Genomic DNA, 23,884 nt, shown 5'->3' with positions numbered 1-23,884 from the left:
CATATTCGCAAGTCTTATCGGTCCATAGGGTAAAGGATCTTAAGAAGGGTAGTGTGAAGGCAAGTCTTTCAAGTGCCAGCTGTATCTCAAATGATCCCTCAAAGTCTTTAAAATATGAAACAGTTATGATTTTTCCAATAACCAACCTGCCCTTTATAAATTCTGTTTGTGTAGGATGGATTAGATTGGGAATTTAGTTTTTCTATTCCTTTTGTGAATATTCTAGCTAATACATTCAGAGCCATATTTAATGGAGAGCTTACTTTACAATTGAAGCAATTCAAGGTATCTTGCCCTTCTTTTCGGTTCTGCATTTTCACAGCCATGTTCTTTGAATTGTGTTTGACCTTATGCTGTGTAGTTGAAAGTGGAGCTAAGAATACACAAAATGTCGAAGAGAACTCCATTGGAAGGCCTTACGTACAAGGTGTCCTGACAATTTCTAGCAAATCACTTACTGCCTAAATCTCGTAAGTTCTTGTTTAAGTAAGTTAATAGATCCCTTATATTAGGTCTCAATGACACAACTTGTCTACTTTTTAAATGGGTTGTAACCTCTACTTCAGATGCCAGATTACCATCTCCATATAAAAAAAAGACAGTGTTCTTGATTGAGATACTATTTCTAGAGGCAGTTTTCCTAATGCTCATGTGAACTAACAATTTGCCCATCTCTTGCCTCTGACCAGATTCTTTTATAGTTCTTACAAATACATTTAGACCTTCTTTTAAAAAAAATGCTCATAATCAAGCCTCCCTTTTACTTTTAATTCAATCTCTGTTGCTTCATGTATAAGCAGTGTTACAGCAAGCACGTGGGTCCCTTGCTCACTGTGCCACTGGATTCAAGCTAGCCTGGCTGAAGAAGGGTGACATACCCTGAAACCGGTCCCAGGATGCTTGTTTCCGGTCCAGGGAGGACCTGGCCTGGCAGTCCGGTCTGGACTGTTCCCATGGGGCACAGGGTCAAGACTATTTGCATATGGCTGGGTCCAAACTGGGGTGGCGTATTGGGCAAAACAACAATGGATTTAACTCAGATCTTTTGACTGGGGAGAATGTTTGCATTGTCAGCATTCCGTCCATCATTTGTTTGCCCTAAGTGAGATGGGTATGCCCAGACGTGGTCCCTTGCTCACTGTGCCACTGGATTCAAGCTAGCCTGGCTGAAGAAGGGTGACATACCCTGAAACCTGTCCCAGGATGCTTGGTCCAGGGAGGACCTGGCCTGGCAGTTCGGTCTGGACTGTTCCCATGGGGCACAGGGTCAAGACTGATTTGCATATGGCTGGGTCCAAACTGGGGTGGTGTAGTGGGCAAAAGAACGATGGATTTAGCCCAGATCTTATGACTGGGGGAGAATGTTTGCATTGTCAGCATTCCATCCATCATTTGTTTGCTGTAACACTCGTGTATAAGCAAGCAATCTTTTTAGTGTCATGAGCTCTCCAGCCAAACTGACTTGTAGAGCAGCGTTTCTTAACATTTGTACTTATTTTACTTCTCCGGACCCCCACTGAATTATTATTAGAATCTGGGAAGCCCCACTGAATCATTACTAGAAGCCAGAAACCCCAGCCTAAGCAATATCTACAATTTGAATATAAAAAAATACACATATACAGACTCTACTTTACTTGAAATAAAGAAATTATTAAATCCTTTTTTATTTACAAGCATAGAAAAATCTAACTTTCAATGGAAAGGTTGGAGCTTTTCTATCTTTTATTTCTAAAAGACTTAGTAATATATCAGACTCTCGCAGACCACTTTGTGTTTTTTGCTCCAAATGCATGTTTTCTTTGGTTAGACCATCAATTAACGCCACTCATTGGCCATAGTAAACTCTATTTGCTGTGCTTGCGCTGCTTCCATGAATCAAACTAAAGATACAAACATTATTTTTAGCCTCCAGTTTCAAATTCTTTCATATTTACAGAAAGATTTACAGTTTTTAGTTTTACATTTTGTTTATTCATGTATACTTTATTTAATCTGCTAATGTATAATTTCCTAAACCACTGCAGACCTCTGAGTGGCGGTCACTTACACAAAGTGCCTCAAAGAGGGATTCAGTGAGGGTTCACAGAAATCAAAATATTATCCCAAGTTGTCTGCTAACCATAAGTTAAGAACCACTGTGTTGAACAGATTTCACAAACTGTTTTAAAAGAATATGCAGATCTCTTCTTAGTCTTCAAACAGAAATAATGTAATTCCCCACATATCTGATCTGAAGAAGGGAGGAATTCAATAACTGCAGCTTTTATGTAGTAAGTTTAGATGCATAAAGATCTGTTGACAAATATAGGAGCATGATGTAAAAATGCAGTCTCAGTTGTGCAGGATCTTCATGTAAGCAATGAATGAGATTATGAAATGGGCAGTCCTCAAATAATTAGAGTGGGAAGAAGTAAAAAGCTAAAGGGTTTGTCAAATAGTTGTAAGGTGCTCCAAACATGAGAAATAACGAAGCCTCTTCCCATTTGCTGTTATTTCATGCTATAGTTGTTGTTACCAATGAAATGAGAATGGCAGTAGAACTGTCAAATCGTCAGACCAGAAATTCACCACCTATTGTTTGTGTCACAAACGAGAGAAGATAGTTTTTCTCTTACAAATTGGAAAAAGTTATCGTGGTTAAATTTGGAGCATAGATATAAAAAAAAAATGACACTTTGCACTTCTATAAAAGACAAATCTAGCATAAGGTTCGGAGACTGCTTTGTTTCTGTAGTGATCTTCCTCAAAGGTGTTAAAGCCACACTTAGACATGTCCTAGAGAAGTTCCTGTTAGCCTTTCTCACCAAAAATTGCAAAGCATTTTTCAGAATGTGGGTTTGCTGGTGCAGATTATCACCAGCTTTTTGATCGATTATAGGCCTTTATCTTTAATTAGAAAAGTTTGATCTTAACACTCCATTTTACAAGTTGTTGCCTCAAATTATAAGGAAATATATTGCTTAACTCATATAAACGACTCTTATTACACCTCAAAGTGATTGGTCCATCTATAATTGTGAAAAAGTAACAAGGAAAATACAAGAAGACAAAAAAGTCGAAAGGCTTAAAGCTTAAAGTAGAGAACATCTGCATCAGATACTTTGCAAAGAAAGAATGGCTATGCCACCTTCTGTCCAGACGTTAATACAGTTCATAAAGATATGTTAATATCCATTTAAAAGACAATTGAGAGATTTGTTATTTGATTTTGTTAATTTATACATAAGTAATTTACAATATAAATTGCAGGCACATACAAGTAAATAAGTACAATACTCCAAGAGTGAAAAAAGAAAACACAAATTGTAAACTATATGATCAGTAAATAAATTAATACATTTATAGATAGTGAATAAACTGACACTGACAGGTCTAGTACTTGCCACACAAGGTGCTTTATGAGACTCATGCATAGAAAAAATAAAAAAGTGAAGCTCTGCTATTACATTAAAATGTGATCTCAGTCGTAAAGGAGTTACATGATCAGAAATGCAAGCATGATAAAACAATACATCATCAGGATTGTATTTTAAAAAACAAATGTTCTTGCAAATGTGGCTGAGAAACCCATATAATTAGCTCTGACATTAAGGTTTGCTTCGTTGTGCATCGTAATAATATTGCTAGTTGCCTTTATTCAGAAATTATGGATAGATGTTAGCGATATTTGTTAAAGTCAACTTTGTGTCTTATTTGACTTCAGTCTGGTACATTGTTATTAAAAGTTAGTAATGGCACATAAGTTTTGACAGTTGTGTACTAGATGCTCAATTAGCTTGAGATACCAAAGCTACTGTTAATGGGGAGTAACTTAATGCCTTCCCAACTACTTTGTCACCTCAAAGCCACTTTCAGGTTTGTTACTACCAGTGAGATATTACATTGCGTTGCCTTTTTTCAGATATTTGATAAGCCATGGGGCCAATGTGGCTCCTGTGAACAGTGAAGGGGAAGTTCCGTTGGACCTCGCGGAGGAAGCTGCTATGAAAGACCTTCTGTTGGAGCAGGTGAAGAAACAAGGTAAGCATTGTATGTACGGATGCCTGGATACCTTATCGGGTGATTAGCCGTGCTTTATAAATCTTTATTGATTACTGCATCTTTTAATTATTGGTGTCTGTAGATGCTTACTCTGTCACCTGATATAGTTTGGATTTTGCGTGCTAAAATTGTTTTCTTGCCGTTCTGTGCTAGCTATGAAGGACAGTTCGAGGCATATGAGCTGCAGATTGTACACTTTGCATAGATCGCCATCTGGTATTGGGCCCGGATGTTTGCAGTTTGTTTTTGTTCTTTGTACAGTCTTTGGAAGTCACGAGTTCGGTGACTCCTCCTTTGGTCCGTACTGCGCATGGGCTTCGGCTCCATCCACAGATTGTTTTTTTCCGCCATCGGGCTCGGATGTGATACTTCGTGCTCCGGCTTCGAACTTCTACGGTTCCAGCCTCGACGGAAAATCCTCGTTCATCGAGTTTCTTCATCTATCTTCATCTCTCGAAGAGGCACTTTTCTCGATTCCACACATCGGCACCGGCCTTCGGGCCCTCCTCGACTCCGGTACCGGCCGATGGAAAGGACTCCGTTCAAAAAGTGCCCAAAATGTGGGTCTAAATTTCCCCACACCGACCTCCATCAGGTGTGTAACCTTTGCCTCTCTCCAGAACACGAGGCTAGAGACTGCCCCGCCTATAAGTCTTTTCGATCAAAAAAGACCATCCGGGATCGAAGAGCTCGACGCACCATGGCGCACTCATTGACCGCGGCTCCACCGGACATCTTCGGAGACGACACCGAAGCTTCGGGGCAACACCACACCGAGCAGGAGGAAGACATCGTCAGCGCTTCCGAGGCCGACGACTCCGACCTGGAGGACATCACACCGGCGCAGAGGGTCGTGAGTACTCTACCCCCTCCCACCCCCGCGCCCAAATCCAAAGAGACTTACACCTTCGCCTTCGGGCCTGGGGAAAACCAAACACGCAGCTTCTATCACCCCACCTTCGGGCCCGGTGTCGAAGCCTCACAAGTCTCACGGCAGCTCGGGCTCGAGCCAGCCGACGCCTGGTGCCGATAAGCACCGTTCGGCATCGAAGAAAGTGACGCCCAGCTCGACTCCGAAGCCACCGGTGCTGAAGCCTGGACTTTCGGTGCCGATGAAACACAAGCACAAATCCCTCGGCACCGACGCTCCGGCACCGAAGCCTACCTCGACGCCAAAAAAAACGGAGGTTCCAAAAAGACATGGCGCAGAGAAACCCCCCAAGTCCTCGGCTCCGAAAACATCGGCGCCAGCGGACGATTCGGCGCCACCGGACCATTTTACACCAGATCCTTATCAAAAAACCTTATCAAAGGATCCAAAGACTGGGCTATTGACTTTGACTGTCAAGAAAAGACGTCTTGACACACCAGCTCCTCCTCCACCACCCAAGCGGAAGGACTCTGCCACATCTCCTCTCAGAGTGCCCTCCCCACCACCTCCTACACCTCCTCCTCCTCCTCCACCTCTTCCACCTCCTCCACCTCCTCTCCCTCCCAGGTCTCCGCCACCCTTGCCTCATCATTCCCCGACCCCGTCCCCAGATCCGGATTACGGGGATCCAGATTATGACCCGGCGGACGCCCCAATGGACCCCACACCACCGGGGACCCCAGACCCATGGGAAGATTACCAAAACCCTGACATACCAGATGTGCCTCAAGATGACCTCTACCCATCCAGGCCATCTCCCCCAGAGGACTCACTAGGGTTTCACCACTTAGTGCAGAGAGCAGCACACTACCACGGGGTGGAACTACATAGTGAACCAGTGGAAGACGACTTCTTACTGGATACATTTGATATTCAGGATAAGTCCACAGCCATCTTGCCCATGCTTAAGGGTGTCACCAAGCATGCTGCAGAGGTGTTCAAAGACCCTGTCAGGGCCAGGGTCTTAAACCCCAGAATAGAAAAAAAGTACAAGGCAGCACCCACAGACCCCACATACATTAAGGGCCCTGCTCCCTTAGATTCCCTAGTTATGTCCACAGCTAGAAAGCGGTCTAACTCCCAGTCCTCAGGTGAGGCCCCACCGCCAGATAAGGAATCGAAACTCCTAGATGCGTCTGGTAAACGCACTGCCTCGCAAGCCGCGAACATCTGGCACATTGCGAATACACAAGCGCTGCTTGCGCGTTATGACAGAGCACACTACGATGAGCTTGAGGCTCTTATGCAGCACCTCCCGGAAAAACACAAACGTAAAGCTCATGACCTAATACAGGAGGGAAAGCTCATTACTAACACCTCCATTAAATGTGCCCTCGATGCAGCGGACACTGCTTCTAGAGCCATAAATACTAGTGTCCTGCTTCGTCGTCATGCCTGGCTCAGGATCTCAGGGTTCAAGCCAGAAGTCCAGGCATCCATACTAAATCACCCCTTTGACCAACAAAATCTCTTTGGGCCAAAGGTAGGCGAAGCATTAGAAAAAATGAAAAAGGACACGGACACAGCAAAGTCTATGGGGGCATTACAATCACAGACCCCTAAACGCTCCTTTCGGCGTTCGTCCTTTCGTAGCACAGGCAGAGGCTACTCCACCGATAGCGCCTCTACCTCCTACAAGTCCCCTCCTCAAAATACCTTCTCAAAGGGCTACCAAAGGGGTGGATACAGGGGCAACAACAATAAGGGCAGGGGCAAAACTAACACCACCCGTTCTGCCACCCCGCCCGCACAATGACTTCCCTCCGCTCCCCCCAGACCATCCCACTCCGGTCGGGGGCAGACTACGACACTTTATCCACGCCTGGGAGTCCATAACATCGGACAAATGGGTGACCCAAATTATTCGGTCAGGGTACTGTCTCGAGCTAACATCTACCCCACCCAATTTCCCACCAAGGCACCGTCCAATGTCTCAAGAACATTCCACACTGCTGAAACAGGAGGTGCTCTCCCTCCTCCAAAAACACGCTATAGAGCAGGTCCCCGTCAATCAGCAAAATCTAGGGGTCTACTCTCTGTATTTCCTAATACCGAAGAAAGACGGGACCCTGAGGCCCATTCTGGACCTCCGGCCTCTAAATGCATACATACATTCAGACCATTTCCACATGGTCACCCTACAACAAGTCCTCCCGCTCCTCTGTCAGGGAGACTTTCTCACTACCTTGGATCTGAAAGACGCATACTTTCACATTCCAATACACCCTTCTCACAGGAAGTACCTCAGGTTTGTGGTGGACGGTCAGCATTACCAATTCACAGTTCTCCCCTTCGGGGTCACCACCGCACCACGGGTGTTTACCAAATGCCTAGCGGTAGTAGCAGCACACCTCAGACGTCAACATATTCACGTCTTCCCTTACTTAGACGACTGGCTGATAAAAGCCGCGTCCTACGACCAATGTGTGCAACATACAAACAGCACCATCCAACTGCTCCACCAGCTAGGCTTCACGGTAAACTACCAAAAGTCCCACCTCGTACCATCTCACACAAAGCAATATCTCGGGGCCACTATAGACACCTCCAAAGGTATTGCCTATCCCAACTCAGCCAGGATCGCAAGCATACAAGCCTTGCGCCAAACGTTCCTTGCTCAGCACTCTCCCAGCGAGAGTGTTTATGAAGCTAATAGGGATGATGGCATCTTGCATCTTCATAGTGCCCCATGCAAGACTCCACATGCGTCCACTCCAAGAGTGCCTAGCACAACAGTGGAACCAGGACCAAGGACAGCTGACGGATCTGGTGTTGGTGGACGGCCGCACCCATCACTCTCTGCAGTGGTGGAACACCACAAACCTTTCCAAAGAGCGGCCGTTCCTGGACCCGGTTCCTCAGGTGATTCTAACAGCGGACGCATCGCTCTCCGGCTGGGGAGCGCACCTCCTACACCTCACAATGCAAGGTCTATGGACGCCACAGCAAAAGTCGCTCCACATCAACCATCTGGAGCTCTTGGCGATCTTTCTAGCCCTAAAATCCTTTCAAAAACAGATGTCAGCCAAAGCAGTCCTCATTCGCACAGACAATATGACTGCAATGTATTATATTCAAAAACAGGGGGGGACACACTCTCCCCAGCTCTCCCGCTTAGCCCAGAGCATATGGAGATGGGCAATTCCACAAAACATCTTTCTCCTGGCACAGCACGTCCCAGGCATACAAAACACCATGGCAGATCTGCTCAGCAGACAAACGCAACAACTACACGAATGGGAACTGCATCCACAAGTTCTTCGCCAATTCTTCCACAAGTGGGGGCATCCTCAGAAAGACCTCTTCGCCACCCACGAAAACAAAAAATGCCCAAGCTTCGCCGCCAGATACCCACACCCATTGTCCAAAGGCAATGCGATATGGATGAACTGGTCAGGCAGATTTGCATACGCCTTTCCACCTCTCCCACTAATTCCATTGGTGGTCAGGAAACTGCAACAGCACTACCTCACGCTCATTCTGGTAGCCCCAACATGGGCCAGGCAGCCGTGGTACACCACACTACTACAACTATCAGTGGTACCACATCAAAAACTGCACCTGTCCCCATGCCTCCTAACTCAGAACCATGGAGAAATCAGACACCCGGACCCAGCGCAGCTCAACCTTGCGATCTGGCTCCTGAAATCTTAGAATTTGGGTACCTTAACCTTCCCCCTGACTGCATGAATATTATCAAGGAAGCCAGACGTCCTACCACTCGAGCATGCTATGCCGCAAAGTGGAAGAGATTTGTTGTTTACTGCCGTAACAATACAATCAACCCTTTAGATGCATCCATACAGCACATTATATGCTATCTGCTCCATCTTCAAAGGTGTAACCTGGCATACTCTTCCATACGCTTACACCTAGCAGCGATTGCTGCTTACCTGCAAAACAGACAGCATTTGTCGCTGTTCAGGGTGCCTGCTATTAAAGCCTTTATGGAAGGCCTTAAACGTATAATTCCACCCAGGGCACCGCCTTCTCCTGTATGGAATCTAAATGTAGTCCTTACAAGGCTAATGGGTCCGCCCTTCGAACCACTGCATAAATGCGAGCTACAGTTCCTCACCTGGAAAACAGCTTTTCTAGTGGCTATCACTTCCCTTAGAAGGGTTAGTGAAATACAAGCGTTCACTATACAGGAACTCTTCTTACAAATACATCACAGCAAAGTGATACTTCGTACGAATCCAAAGTTTCTGCCCAAGGTCATTTCCCCTTTCCATCTCAATCAATCGGTGGAATTACCTGTTTTTTTCTCGCAACCTCAATCTGTTGCGGAAAGGGCTCTACATACACTTGATGTTAAGAGGGCTTTACTGTACTACATACAGAGAACACAACCTTTCAGGAAAACTAAACAATTGTTTGTTTCCTTCTCTCCACCGCATAAAGGCAACCCCATCTCTAAATCAGGGATAGCTAGGTGGATTGTAAAGTGCATACAAATTTGCTATCAAAAGGCAAAAAGAACATTATCTGTTCCACCTAAAGCCCACTCTACTAGAAAGTTAGGGGCTTCTATGGCTTTTCTAGGGAACATACCCTTAGATGACATCTGCAAAGCAGCCACATGGTCAACTCCGCACACCTTCACAAAACATTACTGTGTAGACGTGCATTCCAAGCAACAAGCTAGTGTGGGCCAGGCTGTACTAAAGACACTATTTCAAACCGCTGCAACGGATACCGGTGGTCGCCGCTAAGGTTGGGTACTGCTATATAATCTATGCAAAGTGTACAATCTGCAGCTCATATGCCTCGAACGGAATATGCTACTTACCAGTATGCATCTGTTCTTGGCATGTAGAGCTGCAGAGTTGTACACGCCCACCCGCCTCCCCGGCTACCTGTATCCGTTCCAGTCTATCTTATTTAGATACAACACACATGGGTTTCTCACTGTTATTACTACGCTCCATCATTTCCCTGCTGGCGAAAAACAATCCGAGGATGGAGCCGAAGCCCATGCGCAGTACGGACCAAAGGAGGAGTCACCGAACTCGTGACTTCCAAAGACTGTACAAAGAACAAAAACAAACTGCAAACATCCGGGCCCAACACCAGATGGGGATCTATGCAAAGTGTACAACTCTGCAGCTCTACATGCCAAGAACAGATGCATACTGGTAAGTAGCATATTCCTTTTCCTGTTTCAAGATGTTTTTAATCAAGTTTATTTTAATGTATTCTGTTTAAGAAGATTTTCTAATCCCACTTTGGAATCATGGCTCAAGACCAAAATTAAGGCATGTTGGTGAGAAGCTTAGTACACATGCAAGGTGATAGTCTGGTTGAATAATATGTATTCTTTTCAATTTGAATATAAATTGTTTGTTTTACATGATCTCTTAAAATGGCAATTGCAGTAGAAATCTCCATACATGATATCCTAACAGTTTTGTTGAATTTTTTTATTGTAATATCCATTGCATTTTATTTCGACGTCTGCTTTACTGTTGTGAGTTTCATGTGTTGCAGTTGAGCAAGTGGGATTGGGCTAACTGTTTTCTGGTTGTGGGTTCTTGCCTGCCTTCCAGTTGTGTTTTTCCTTGGATATCAGCCTCATTCTTTTGTGCTGATTGAGTTTTCTGGCCACATTCAGCAGTCCTAATTACTTTTTTAGCGGGCAGTAGTATTTTATTTTTGTCACCTGATTAGCAGGGTGATGATGGGTGGTGGCATCTACTTTCAATTAGCTGCTGAGGCTTCCTTACCCCAACTCCGCGGACCCGCTTGGCGAGCCTTTTAAAAAATATTTGGGGCACTTCTCAGTTAAGCCTTCATAACTTTTGTTCCCCACTAAAGTTATCCAGGCTAAATGTCATACTTTTTTCGTCACATGTTGGACATGCTGAAAGTACCATGGATTTGGAGGAACCTACAAAGTAGACAAATTATCCCAACTTGTTTCTTTTTAAATGTGAAAAAATTCTCTGCAACAAAACATTGTTTTTCTGCTAAAAATGCCTATGAAAAATGATTTGCTGTGGTACATCATCATCGTCCCAGGTTTTAAGAATAATTTTTTACAACAGTATTTATATTTTTCTAAATAGTTTTGTATTGTTTTGTTTATAGCTGTTTCTAGTTTGTGGTGGTAACAGGCTTGAACCTGGAAAGTAGACAAAATTGCCAATCTAGCAAAGGGTCATTCAATCAATCAATCTATCAAAGCATTTATATAGCGCACTACTCACCCAGAGGGTCTCAAGGCGCTAGGGGAGGGGGGTCCGCTACTGCTCGAACAGCCAGGTCTTGAGTTGCTTCCTGAAGGCGAGGTGGTCCTGGGTCAGGCGGAGGTGGGTCGGGAGGGACTTCCACGTCCTGGCGGCAAGGAAGGAGAAGGACCGTCCCCCTGTGGGGGCTCTTCGGATGCGGGGGACGGAGGCGAGGGCGTGGCCGGTCGATCGAAGCTGGCGTTTGGGAGCGTAGAAGTTGAGGCGGCTGTTGAGGTATCCTGGGCCTTGGTTGTGTAGGGCTTTGTGTGCGTGGGTGAGGAGACGAAAGGTGATTCTCTTGGTGACCGGGAGCCAGTGAAGGTCTCTCAGGTGTCCGGAGATGTGGCTGCGACGGGGGATGTCCAGGATGAGTCGTGCTAAGGCGTTCTGGATCCGCTGAAGTCTTTTCAGGAGTTTGGCGGTGGTTCCGGCGTAGAGGGAGTTGCCGTAGTCCAGACAGCTGGTGACGAGGGCCTGGGTGACCGTCTTCCTGGTCTCGGTGGGGATCCACTGGAAGATCTTTCGTAGCATGCGCAGGATGTTGAAGCACGACGAGGAGACGGCGTTGACTTGTCTGGTCATGGAGAGGGTGGAGTCCAGGATGAAGCCCAGGTTGCGTGCGTGGTCTGTTGGTTTGGGTGCGCTGCCTAGGGCAGGGGACCACCAGGAGTCGTCCCAGGCGGAGGGTGAGGATCCCAGGATGAGGACTTCCGTCTTGTCCGAGTTCAGTTTCAGGCGGCTGTTCTTCATCCATTCGGCTACCTCTTTCATCCCTTCGTGGAGGTTGGCTCTGGCGGTGGCGGGGTCGTTGGTGAGGGAGAGAATCAGCTGGGTGTCGTCGGCGTAGATGATGTTGAGGTTGTGCTGGCGTGCGATGTCTGCGAGGGGGCTCATGTACACGTTGAAGAGGGTTGGACTGAGCGAGGAGCCTTGAGGAACGCCGCAGATGACTTCGGTGGCTTCAGATCTGAACGGGGGGAGGCGGACTCTCTGTGTCCTTCCGGCGAGGAAGGAGATGATCCACTCCAGTGCCTTCTCCTGGATTCCGACGTTGCTGAGTCGCTGCACTAGTGTACGGTGGCAGACCGTGTTGAAGGCCGCAGAGAGGTCTAGGAGGATGAGGGCCGCTGTTTCTCCGTTGTCAAGCAGAGCTCGGATGTCATCGGTGGCTGCGATCAGGGCGGTCTCGGTGCTGTGGTTGGCCCGGAAGCCAGACTGCGAGAGGTCGAGGGATCCGTTCGTCTCGAGGAAGGCGGCCAGCTGCTTGTTGACGGTCTTCTCGATGACTTTTGCAGGAAACGGGAGCAGCGAGATGGGGCGGTAGTTCTTGAGGTCGGTGGGGTTGGCTGATGGCTTCTTTAGTAGAGCGCTGAGTTCGGCGTGCTTCCAGCTCTCCGGGAAGGTAGCGGTGTCGAAGGAGGTGTTGATGATGTCTCGCAGGTGGGGTGCGATGACAGCGTCGGCCTTGTTGAAGACGTGGTGAGGGCAGGGGTCGGTAGGAGATCCGGAGTGGATGGAGTTCATCGTGCGGACGGTGTCTTCGGTGCTGATCGGGGTCCAGGCGCGGAGGGTGGTGGTGGGGGGCGGTGGTTCGGTCGTGGCGTGCGTCGGTTGAGTGCTGAAGCTGTTGTGTATGTCCGCGATCTTGTTGTGGAAGTAGGAGGCGAGGGAGTTGCAGAGGTCTTGTGAAGGGGTGATGTCGTTGTTACCGGCGTTGGGGTTGGAGAGCTCTTTGACGATGTTGAAGAGTTCCTTGCTGTTGTGTGCGTTGTTGTCCAGTCGTTCCTTGAATGCGGTTTTCTTGGTGGCGTGGATGAGTTGGTGGTGTTTTCGGGTGACGAGCTTGAGGGCAGTCATGTTGTCCGGTGTTGGGTCCCTGCGCCAGGTTCTCTCGAGGGCTCGGCAGTTTTTCTTGGAGCTCTTGAGTTCGTCGGTGAACCACGGGGCTTTCTTGCTACCGGGTCTGCTAGTCGGGGTCTTCAGAGGGGCGAGGTCGTCTGCGCAGTCGCTGATCCACTTCGTGAGGTTGGTGGCCGCTTGGCTGGGGTTCGTTGCGCTGGTGGGTGGGTTCTTGCTCAGGGCGGTCGCGAGCTGGTCGGCTGTGATCTTGTTCCAGCTTCTGCGTGCAACCTGTTGCTGGTGGTGGTGGATCGTGGTCCTTCTGAAGCTGAAGTGGACGCAGCTGTGGTTCGTCCAGTGGAGTCCGGTGGCGTGGCTGAAGGCGATGTCCTTGCTGGATGAGAAGACGGGGTCGAGTGTGTGTCCGGCGTAGGGGGTGGGGGTGGTGACCAGCTGCTTGAGTCCGAGGTTGGCGTGTGGTGGTGTTGCGGTTGTTGTTGTTCTCCAGGTGGAAGTTGAGGTCCCCGAGGAGGATGTAGTCAGCGGAGGGGAGGGCGTGCAGGCTGATGAAGTCGGCGATGTCTTCGCTGAATTGTGTGCGTGGTCCCGGGGGTCAGTAGATGAGGGTGCCTCTGAGGGTGGTCTTGGGGTTGATGTGGACCTGGAAGTGCAGGTGCTCAGCGGGTGCGAGGGTGTCGTCGGTGTTGGTCGTGATGCGGATGGTGTTCCTGTGGATGATGGCGATGCCTCCTCCGGTGTGGTTGATGCGGTCCCTTCGGATGATCTTGTAGCCGTCTGGGATGGCGATGGCAATGTCGGGCGTTGAGGAGGCGTTCATCCAGGTTTCCGTGAGGAAGGCGACGTCTGGGGCTGTGGTGTCGAGCAGGTTCCAGAGCTCGACGGCGTGTCTGTGGACGGAGCGGGTGTTGAGCAGGATGCATTTCAGGTGGCTGCTGCTGTTGCTCGTCTTCGTCTTGGTTGGTGCTGGAGTAGTGCAGGTCCGGATGCAGGTGAACTTGCAGGAGTTGCAGCAGAAGGGTCCGTGGGTGCGTCTCGGGGTGGCTCGGTAGCATCCTGGGCTTCGGCCGGCGTTGAGAGCGTTGAGGTTGGCGGCATCGTACGTCCGGCGGGTGGGCTGGGGTCTGCGGGGGCCAGGGGTCCTGGCGCTGGGCGCGGTCCAGGCGCGGACGGGCGTAGATGGGCTTACCTTTGGCGCACCTTCGGCGCTCAATCGGTGCTCCCGCTGCGCGCGTCCGCTGCGCGGTCACTCTGGGGACGTCATAAGAAGGGAGCCGGTCGGGAGGGTCTGCGGGGAGGCGGGAGCGCGAGCCAATCGGCTGGCGGGGGGGCGGGGCCACGGGCTAGGGCGGCGGGAAAGCTGGAGCGGGCTTGGCGGCCCTCGGGTGGCTGGGGCTGCGGGAGGCTGGTGTGGGCTCGGCGGCCCTCGGGTGGCTGGGGCTGCGGGAGCAGGCACAGGCACAGGAGCGTGGGGGTGACCATTTATGTAGATCAGTAATAGTTTTTTCAACAAAACTAATCCATAAAAAAATAGATAAAGGACAATAAGTAGGAAGTAATAGATGACAACATTTGTATCTGTAAGCTTTCTTGTTTGTAGGATACATAGTGTTTATTGGCCCTCTAGAAACTGGTAGTACCCATAGCCAGTAACTGAGTTGCAGCTTATATTATGTTATTGTGTACCAAACATTCCTCATTTTCTGAGGTAAATTGTAATGAGTCAAACACGGTATGAAGGAAAGCCAGGCATTTTTTTAAAGTTCCCTAGATACTGAGTTTATAACTGTTACTAGTACAACTCTGAATTTGGGATTACCCATACTATTTTATGATGCAGTGGGCGTTTTGGAAAATGTTTTTCTTGCTCACTGGATGCCATTTGGAAGCAATAAACAGACAAATTCAGTTTATAATTAAAATGATCTACTATTCTGTTTTCCCACAAATCTCCTGATAAAAATGGTGTCCCACTTATGTGGGTGGTGGTGTTGGCTACGCGATGACGCACGCTTTCAATGCTTGTTTACAGAGCAGCCCTGTCAAAGTTCAGTTTCCTTTCGCTGGAATTCATGATGTGTTGTTTCAGAGAACCATTTTTTTTCTAATTAGTTTTCCATGCCAAGGCTTTTCTTCAGGTATGGCAACGCGCCTTTCTTTTGTCAGGGACATCGCGGCTTGCTTTCAGTTCAAACACACTTTCACTCTCAGCGCGGTGCTCTCGAAACGGGCGCTGCGCTTTGCACTCCGCGATGGTTCTGTGTCCCTTCACCCTGTGGTGTATGTCTTCTCCGCGGCTCATGGCAAACTCCGAGCGCCGGCGTAGCAGCATTTTAACCCCCTGCTGGTGTCCCTGGTCAGTATGGGAAGTTTACGTGATTTGCCCAAAGTGACACAGTATGTTGTTAAGCCGATGCCGCGACTCAAACTTGGGTATGCTATATTAAAGTCAGCAGCTCCCGGTATGCAGCGGGGATAACTCTGAGTCCGCAGCTCCAGCTGCTACTCTGATACAGTGTAGTATTTAGAAGAGCTGCACACGGCCTTGACCCATATGTGAGCCGGACATGATGACTCGCACACTGAGATAGCTAAGGCGGGACTTCTTTCTACTGCTGCCGGCGGCGCGCTTCAGTTTATCATTAGACAGTTGCAGGCTGCATTCATTGGCAATGGCAGCGCTGCTTGTGCGTGTGCACATTAAATGAAATGCAGATGCCGTGACCCGTAGACCCACTGGTTGCTGAATGAACTGCGGGAGTCATTGCCGCCTTGAGGCTGGCCATCACGGAATTGTTTGCCGGCCTCGCTAAGTGAGTCAGTTCCTGGTGATAACATTTTCTTTTAAATTAATAGAGGAGTCACAATAATCATCTTCAGCTGCCTGCTGGTCTGTTTCAAGCAGGAAGGTGCCAGACAGCGATGTGTGATACTAATCTATGCAGCATGCGCGAAGTTGTAAACACAGTTTTCAGAGCCTTTGTGTAGGTTTGATAAAAACCTTTCATCTTGGCAAGAAATGCAAATATTTCCACTTTTTTATTTCTATTACAAAGTTATGACTTTTACGACAATTTAAATGGCACATTTACTCAGTTACCATTAGCAAATCGATCCGGGGCTCATGTCAAACTCCAAGTTCCTGCATAGCACCATTTTAACCCCCTGCTGGTGTCTCACGTCAGTATGGGGAGATTACGTGATTTACCCAGAATCACACAGTATGTGGAGCTAACGCCTATACTCGGACTTGGTTACCCGGTTTCAAAGTCGGCAGCTCTGGTACCACTGGTCTGCTATCCACGTTACTGCCACGCACCAATGCTACAGCATAGGGCAGTAGTATAGGTTGTATACTACTCGTCACCATGTATTTTTTGACAGGTGGCCACGCCCCTTTGACCACGCCCCTTTGGTCCGTGTGTCTATATTGGACGTGTTCCAAGTCTGATTTTAATCGGGGTTTTAATCGGTCCTTATAACGTATTGATAAGATTATAGCATTTTATTGTTTTATAGGTCGTTATTTTGTGAATCAAGGCTTATAAAATGATACGGCGATGAAATAAAAAATAAAAATAAAAAAAATAAAAAAAATAAAAAGCGTATAAAACGATAAGTTAGGATTTGTGAATCAAGGCTTATAAAATGATACGGCGATGAAATCAAAAAGCGTATAAAACGATAAGTTAGGATTTGTGAATCAAGGCTTATAAAATGATACGGCGATGAAATCAAAAAGCGTATAAAACGATAAGTTAGGATTTGTGAATCAAGGCTTATAAAATGATACTGCGATGAAATCAAAAACGTATGAATCGACCACGCATGCAGGAGGGTTGCTAAGAAGTGGGGGTAGTGTGAAATACGAGTCTACAAACATACCGCGGGGCGTGTCTAGTATGTTCACAGAGGATATAAGCCAGCATTCCGAGGACCGTGTGTTAAGAAACCCCCGCTTTTTTCCGACAAAGAAAAGCTCGAGCTTTAAGACAACTTTGAGAATGTCTTGCTCTAGCGTGGAAGCGGGGCCCCTTGGAGAAACTATAACAGCGATGCTGAAGGAAGCGGCAAATGCTGCAGACGACGCTGCAGAACTCGACGATAGTGATAAGGAAAATTGCGCGCCAACAACGCCTGCGGGTACTACGTCGGAGATGTCGTCGGCGATGCTGAATAAAAAGCCCGAGACAGACGTCGAGGCATCGGCTATGCCGAATATAAAGCCCGAGACCGGAGCCTGCGAAGAGGCGGTTGGTGGCGTTGCTAAAATGGCGTGCAATACCTCCGATGCTACAGACGGCGGTGGAAGAGCGGAACCAAGTGAAGATGACGAGGGTATTGACCTGCAAGAGCCTGAACCCGAGGACTCCAGCGACTGTACAGAGATGGATTCCGGAGAAGAATCTGTAAACGAAACAGAAAAGTGCGAAGTTGGAAAACGAAAAGTAAGTACGAACCGCAATTTTTCGGCAAATCCTCTGGGGTGTTTAAGAGTGTGATGATGAGGCGTGTAGTTGTGAGGAAGGCTGAGGTCGAAAAACCCCTTTTTTCTTTTTATCAGCAAAAGAGAGGAGGAGGAGCCCCAGGCGACAAAACCGCTAGCACGACTATGGAAGTCACACAGCCATCGCTACGTTTTTCATGTCTCTGCTGCTCAAGACAGAAAAAACTTGCCGTAACGCATAAAAACTGCAGCTGTAAGCGCTTAGACGCAATTGTACAATTTTGTCGTGGTGAAAGTTGGAGCACGGATCGATATCGCGGACTTTTGACAGCGATAGCCGCGATCATAAAATTGTGCTTAAAGGCGGGGTGGTACGACGAATGCGAAGGTTGTAAAATTGACGACCCGAGTCAGTTGCATCACGACTGTCTCACGACGGGTGATGAATATGAAGACAGTTTGATACGGAAACTATGTTACAAGCTGGACCCCTATAAGATTATGGCGACGTTGGGGGCGGTCTATGGCTTGAAAGAAATGTCAGTACCCGAAGATTGTAGTAAGATGATTGCGAATGTTTTAAAGTATATTAAGAGAGTACAGTCCCCATCAGAGCATGTGAAAAGTATGTATGAAGCGGGTGATGAAGACATACGCTTGATAATGAAACAGCATTTGAGAAGGAAGAATTACCGTAGATATTTTAAGATCAAGTATCTTTACAGGAGTTTAAAACCGAGGAACATGACATTTCTTAATGTAGAGTAAATGAAAACATGATGATCTTCGCGATTGCTACTATTATGTATGTGTGTTTTTCCGTTGCAGGAAAGTGTGTTTCGACACATGGTTGAGATCGGCGTGCGACCGAGCGTTAGATGCCTGGAAGACGCTTTTTATTTTCTGATCAGAGCAAAGATGGCGTACCCCAAACCAGTGTTTCGCCCGACCGCGCTATGTCGTAACAAGCGATGTGAAATCATCGAAGAGCTTGAAAAAGAACTGGGTCAGAAACCTAGAGGCTTTTACGACGTTGAAAAGAGCAAAATCTTCTTGGGCGCTGACGACGTGCTCGAAGATTGCATCGACAATTATATCAGGCGGACATTTTGCACCCTAGGAACTACTCTGAATAAGAAACAGTTTTTCAATTTCATGAATACAATATCTGATTTGTTTTGTCGAGCCTTCTTGAAGGGGCGTGGGGAGGATGTAAGAAGACTGGTACCGTTCATAGCTAGCAAAATCCAAATATTGATTCTACGTCACGAGTTTTTGAGAGCATTGTGTTAAATATCTATGTTTTTATCGTTATTATCGTTTATAGCGCTGTACATTCCTATATTACCAGTTTAAATCATACACTGTTTAATTCGTGTGTTATTAAATAATCTACTATTGTAAAATAAACCGGCTTCTAGTTCTGATTATTTGATAAAGAAAAATAATAAAACAAAAGTGAATTAATAGAATAGGGGGGCGGGAGTAGGGGTTGCGGTATTTTAGTTCAAGAAGCGCTACGATGCAGAAGCTTTTCAAAAGAGTTTATTACAACCCCTCGAAAGTTGGTAGTTTTGGCGGTGTAGAAGCCTTGTACAAGGAGAGCAAAATCCACAACGACGGTGTTAAAAGAACACAGGTACGCGACTGGTTATCGGGCGAAGATGCCTACACGCTACATAAGGGGTCGAGAAAGCGCTTTCAAAGACGGCGTGTGATAGTCAGCGGCTTAAATCATCAATGGCAAGCGGACCTTCTAGACGTCCGTGAACATGCCGCGGTTAATGATGGTGTAAAATTTATATTAACGGTGATAGACGTACTGTCAAAGTATGCATTCGCCGTTGGCCTGAAGGAAAAATCGGGGAGCTCGGTCACAAAAGCCTTTGATTACATTTTCAGCAGCGGGAGAATTCCTAAAAAGTTACAAACAGATAGAGGAAAAGAGTTTGAAAACAAGACGCTAAAAGCTCTGCTGAACAAGTATGGTGTAAAACATTTTGTTACAAACAACGAAGTGAAGGCGGCGATTGTAGAAAGATTCAACAGAACTCTCAAGGCACGAATTTGGCGGTATTTTACAGCGTACAACACATTTCGTTATATAGATCGTTTACAAGATTTTATTGAAAGTTACAATCATAGCTATCATAGAACCATTAAGACGTCCCCTGTAGAAGTATCCCCGCAAAATGAGTTGAAAATTTGGAGAACTGTGTACGGGTCCGTGTTCACCAACAACCCTGTTTCAAAAAACACTCTCAAAAAAGGTGATCATGTTAGGGTATCTAGATGCAAGGGGGTATTTCAAAAGGGGTATGAGCAGACTTTTACAGATGAGATCTTTGTGATAGACAAGATTTCCAAGCATTCAGGCGTTACAGTTTTTAACTTAAAAGACTATGCTGGGGAGGAGGTCGAAGGGTGTTTTTACAAAGAAGAGCTGCAAAAAATAAAACAGGATCAAGATCGTGTGTACCGTATTGAGAACGTTTTGGCAAAGAAGGGGCACGGGGCACAAAGACAGTGCCTAGTTAAATGGCGGGGATGGCCTGATAAATTTAATAGTTGGGTCTCTGAGAGTGAATTAAAGGATATACAAAGTCTACAACAGCGGATATAGGCATTTAGGTACCGCGGAAGCGCCATGGAGGTCGGACCTTTTTATCTGACGCTCCCGAGTAACGCGTCTTTGGACACTTTCCCTAATAACAAAATTTCAAATTTTACGGTGAAACTAGCAAAACCTATTCATCTACAAGGAGATTGGGAGGTGGCCCTAACAGAAATTCAGTACCCGCACACGTGGGACACTTTTGAAACAGAGGATGTTAGATTTACGGTGGTACGCAAGAAGGAAAGCGCCCACGAACTTTCTTTCCCGCCGGGGCACTATGACAACATACGAGACATTGTAGAAGTAATGAATAAATCCATTGGTAACATATCGGAACTTGTTGACCTTAGATTAACGTATGAACCACGACTTCGAAAAGTGCAGTTGAGGAATGCTCAAGACTACGGTATTTTGGTGCGTGAAAAACTGGGGAGAGTGTTGGGGCTGACGCCTAACGTTCACCACTCTTCATCAGCGGGGAAAGCCTACACGGATGTACACGGCGGATTTTATATGATGTTTGTATACTGCGACGTGATAGAGCATCAGAGAGTGGGGGATAGCTACGTGCCTCTCCTCCGGTGCGTGGAAATCACAGGCAAGAATAATAGCATGATAAACATCATTTACACCAAAAGAGATTATGTACCGATCAGCAAAAAACATTTTCACACAATAACTTTGGAACTGAAGGACGATTTGAACACTAATATAAGATTTAAAGTGGGTAAAGTCATAGCGAAGCTTCATTTCAGGCCGCGACGTGGTGAAGTGTACTAGAATAATGATTTTACCTGAAAATTACGGCGACGCGTCGCTCTATAGGGATTACTATAGAGCACAAGCCGGCTCAGGCCTCCCGGGGTTCCACGGGGCACCTATTATGTACGGGGCGGGTGTTGGCGGTATATTCAGAAGCCTTTTCAGAAAAGCAGTACCGCTTTTAAGAAGAGGGTTCCAGTTGGTAAAACCGCACGTGAAAACCGCTGCAGCAAATATTGCCCGAGACGTCGCAGGGCACGTTTCGGGGGCGGTGATGAAAAAGTTTACCAAAACGGGTCAAGAAGGCTCAGGTTTAATCTATCTCGAAAGAGGAAGGAAGAGAAAAAGGGGTGTATCACTAAGGGGGCCGCCCGCGTTCCTTCAAAGCGTTGTGAAGCGCCGGCGACCGGCTCAAAAGAGTTCGCTTAAGACCCGGAGAAGACACGGAAAAAAACGAGTCTCTAAGGGCAACATATTTTAAATCGGACCATGGCCTCCGTCCCTTGCGGTTCCCAGGAATGCACAAAGTCAGAGTTGGACCTATTCCAAGTACCACCAACGCAAACCAGCATTGAAAGTTCTCTATATGTCGAAGTACCGCCACTTTCAGCCCTGTCAGACACAGCCCCCTTAGAGTTCTTCATAGCTCGGTCGGATGACTACCTGGACCTTTCAGCTACCCTGATTTATCTGTCGTGCAAAATTACTAACGCAGACGGATCCGATTTGGACGCCGCAGCCCGAGTGGCGTTTTCTCCATACCCCATAGCCTCACTTTTTAACCAACTGGATGTGAGCCTCGGCGACCGGCTCATCAGCCAGTCAAACAACACGTATCCATACAGGGCTTATCTCGAAACGGTACTTAATTATGGGGACCCCACTTTAAAACGCCAACTTTCTGCAGGTCTCTTCTACAGAGACACCGCTGGAGAGCACGAGGACACGACTTTAACCGGTGCTAACGCGGGATTTAAGAGCAGAGCTAGCTTTACAGCCCGAAGTCGTAAAGTGGAACTGATTGGGCAATTACACTGCGATTTATTTTTCCAAGACAAATTAATGCTTAACGGTCTAGATGTGAAGATTAAACTGATTCGAAATAAAGACACTTTTTGCTTAATGAGCGGCGACGCAGAAAATTACAAAGTGCATATCTTAGCGGCGTCACTATTTGTGAAACGTGTCAAAGTGAGCCCGGTGGTGCGTTTAGCTCACGCCGAGACTCTGTTAACCAGTAATGCCAAGTACCCCATCGAAAGAGTGGAGCTCAAAGTGTTCAGCATCCCAGCCGGTGCGCTACTATCGAATACTGAGAATATTTTTTTCGGATTTTTGCCAAGAACTGTAATAGTAGCGCTGGTCGATAACGCAGCATTTAGCGGTGAATATGGCAGAAACCCCTTTAATTTCAAGCATTATAATATATCTCACAGCAGCCTCTCCGTAGACGGCCAAGCTATACCGGCAAAACCATACACGCCGTCATTTGGAACTGGGGGTGTGGCTAGAGAATATTTGGGTGTGCTGCAAGTTGCTGGGAAGTACGCATCAGACCGACCCTTCTTTGTGGATCGTGTAGAGTATTCGAAAGGCTATTCTATGCTGGCTTTCGATCTATGCCCTGACAACGACGTGGGTGGCGGCCATTTTTCGATACAAAAATCAGGCAATGTACGTCTGGAGCTCCGTTTTAGCGCCGCTCTACCGTCTACTATAAACCTTCTGATTTACGCTGTCTTTCAGAATGTTATACAGATTAACCATAGGCGAGAGGTGCTAATCGACTATATGTGATGAATACGTGGCAACTGGAACGTTTTCTCGCCAAAGACGAGACGGCAAAACATTCATTTTTAGGTGTATTCGCAGCTGACACTCTACCAATGTATCTGGGTAATCGCCAGCGACCGCTTCATTTAATAGTTAATACAGACGGTAAAGATCAAAGGGGTCGACACTGGTTAGCAATATTTCTAACGGAAAAGGACTCTGAGTTTTTTGACTCCTATGGCGTGCCACCAAACAGTTATCTGTACCCCAATACCATATGGCAATTTTTAAAAAGAAACACTTCAGGCCTAATAACATTTCATGAAAACCAGATTCAGGATGATGTATCATTTACCTGCGGGGCACATTGTTTGTTTTATTTATTTCATAGATGCCGTGGTGTAGACTTTGAAAGCATTTTAAAAATGTATTCAGCTGATTTGAAGGCAAATGATGCTCTAGTAACAAGGTTTGTGTTGAGGCAATTACGCAGATTGAAAAGAGGCCGTGTAAATAACAGACCGATGCAAAATTGTATTTCATTCACTGATAATATGCATGTTTACAGTGTTTATGATAACTAGCAGACATCCACAAGGTCTATTTTACGCTCTCATTGGACTTTTAAAATCATATTTGTACCGAACATTTTTACTCTGTGATATAAAATGTATCTAAATAAATTGCATGAAAAAAGCCCTTAACTTTACGTGTCGGTCTGACTTTTTTCAGCACCTAGCTGCCACGTTAATGCACAGCTGTTATATTCATCCTGAAATGCTTAGACAGGCTATTGTACGCATATGGTGCCTAGTGTCCGGTCGAGGTTTGCAAAAAAAAATGAATGAATAAAAAAAAAGGGGGCCTAACTTTACGTGGCGGTCTGACTTTTTTTCAGCACCTAGCTGCCACGTTAATGCACAGCTGTTATATTCATCCTGAAATGCTTAGACAGGTTATTGTACGCATATGGTGCCTAGTGTCCGGTCGAGGTTTGCAAAAAATATGAATAAAAAAAAAAAGGGGGGGCCTAACTTTACTTGGCAGTCTGACTTTTTTTCAGCAACTAGCTGCCACGTTAACGCGCAGCTGTTTATATTCAACCTGAAATGCTTAGTGGATTGTACCGTTGTGAATTGTGGCGGGAAACTGTCGGGTTTTGGGTATAAAACGTGAGGTCTGCAAGAACATTCAGGCTGGAGCTCTCAGGAAAGCTACGACGC

The 23,884-nt window shown here is 46.7% G+C and overlaps 2 protein-coding genes across 3 annotated transcripts in view; both read left to right on the top strand.

The window, feature by feature from the left end:
• LOC146870655 (protein phosphatase 1 regulatory subunit 12B-like) overlaps nucleotides 1-23,884 on the top strand; it is a 206,524-nt gene that overhangs the window by 12,649 nt on the left and 169,991 nt on the right. Inside the window, exon 2 of the mRNA XM_085643364.1 lies at nucleotides 3,905-4,023. Within this exon, the coding sequence (XP_085499490.1) occupies nucleotides 3,905-4,023 (119 nt within the window). The remainder of the gene's footprint in view (nucleotides 1-3,904; nucleotides 4,024-23,884) is intronic.
• Nucleotides 16,860-18,919, top strand: LOC146870657 (uncharacterized). Of its 2 annotated transcripts, none has more exons than XM_085644753.1 (2): nucleotides 16,860-17,510; nucleotides 18,338-18,919. In XM_085644753.1, the coding sequence occupies exons 1-2, from the start codon at nucleotides 16,860-16,862 to the stop codon at nucleotides 18,800-18,802; spliced, it is 1,116 nt and encodes a 371-aa protein (XP_085500879.1). In that variant the 3' UTR covers nucleotides 18,803-18,919. The 2 variants fall into 2 exon arrangements, with proteins under 2 accessions (XP_085500879.1, XP_085500869.1); XM_085644743.1 differs by having other exon boundaries at nucleotides 17,627-18,919.

Source organism: Triturus cristatus, chromosome 1_1 (genome assembly GCF_964204655.1).
Source record: "Triturus cristatus chromosome 1_1, aTriCri1.1, whole genome shotgun sequence".
NCBI classification, from domain to species: Eukaryota; Metazoa; Chordata; class Amphibia; order Caudata; family Salamandridae; genus Triturus; species Triturus cristatus.
This window is presented reverse-complemented; position numbering and strand designations above follow the sequence as displayed.

Bases quoted from the DNA above. Each gene is read 5' to 3' on its own strand.
- LOC146870657 (XM_085644743.1), top strand. From the start codon at position 16,860: ATGAAATCAAAAACGTATGAATCGACCACGCATGCAGGAGGGTTGCTA. The intron at 17,511-17,626 runs GTAAGTACGAAC...TCTTTTTATCAG, and splicing joins GCGAAGTTGGAAAACGAAAA to CAAAAGAGAGGAGGAGGAGC.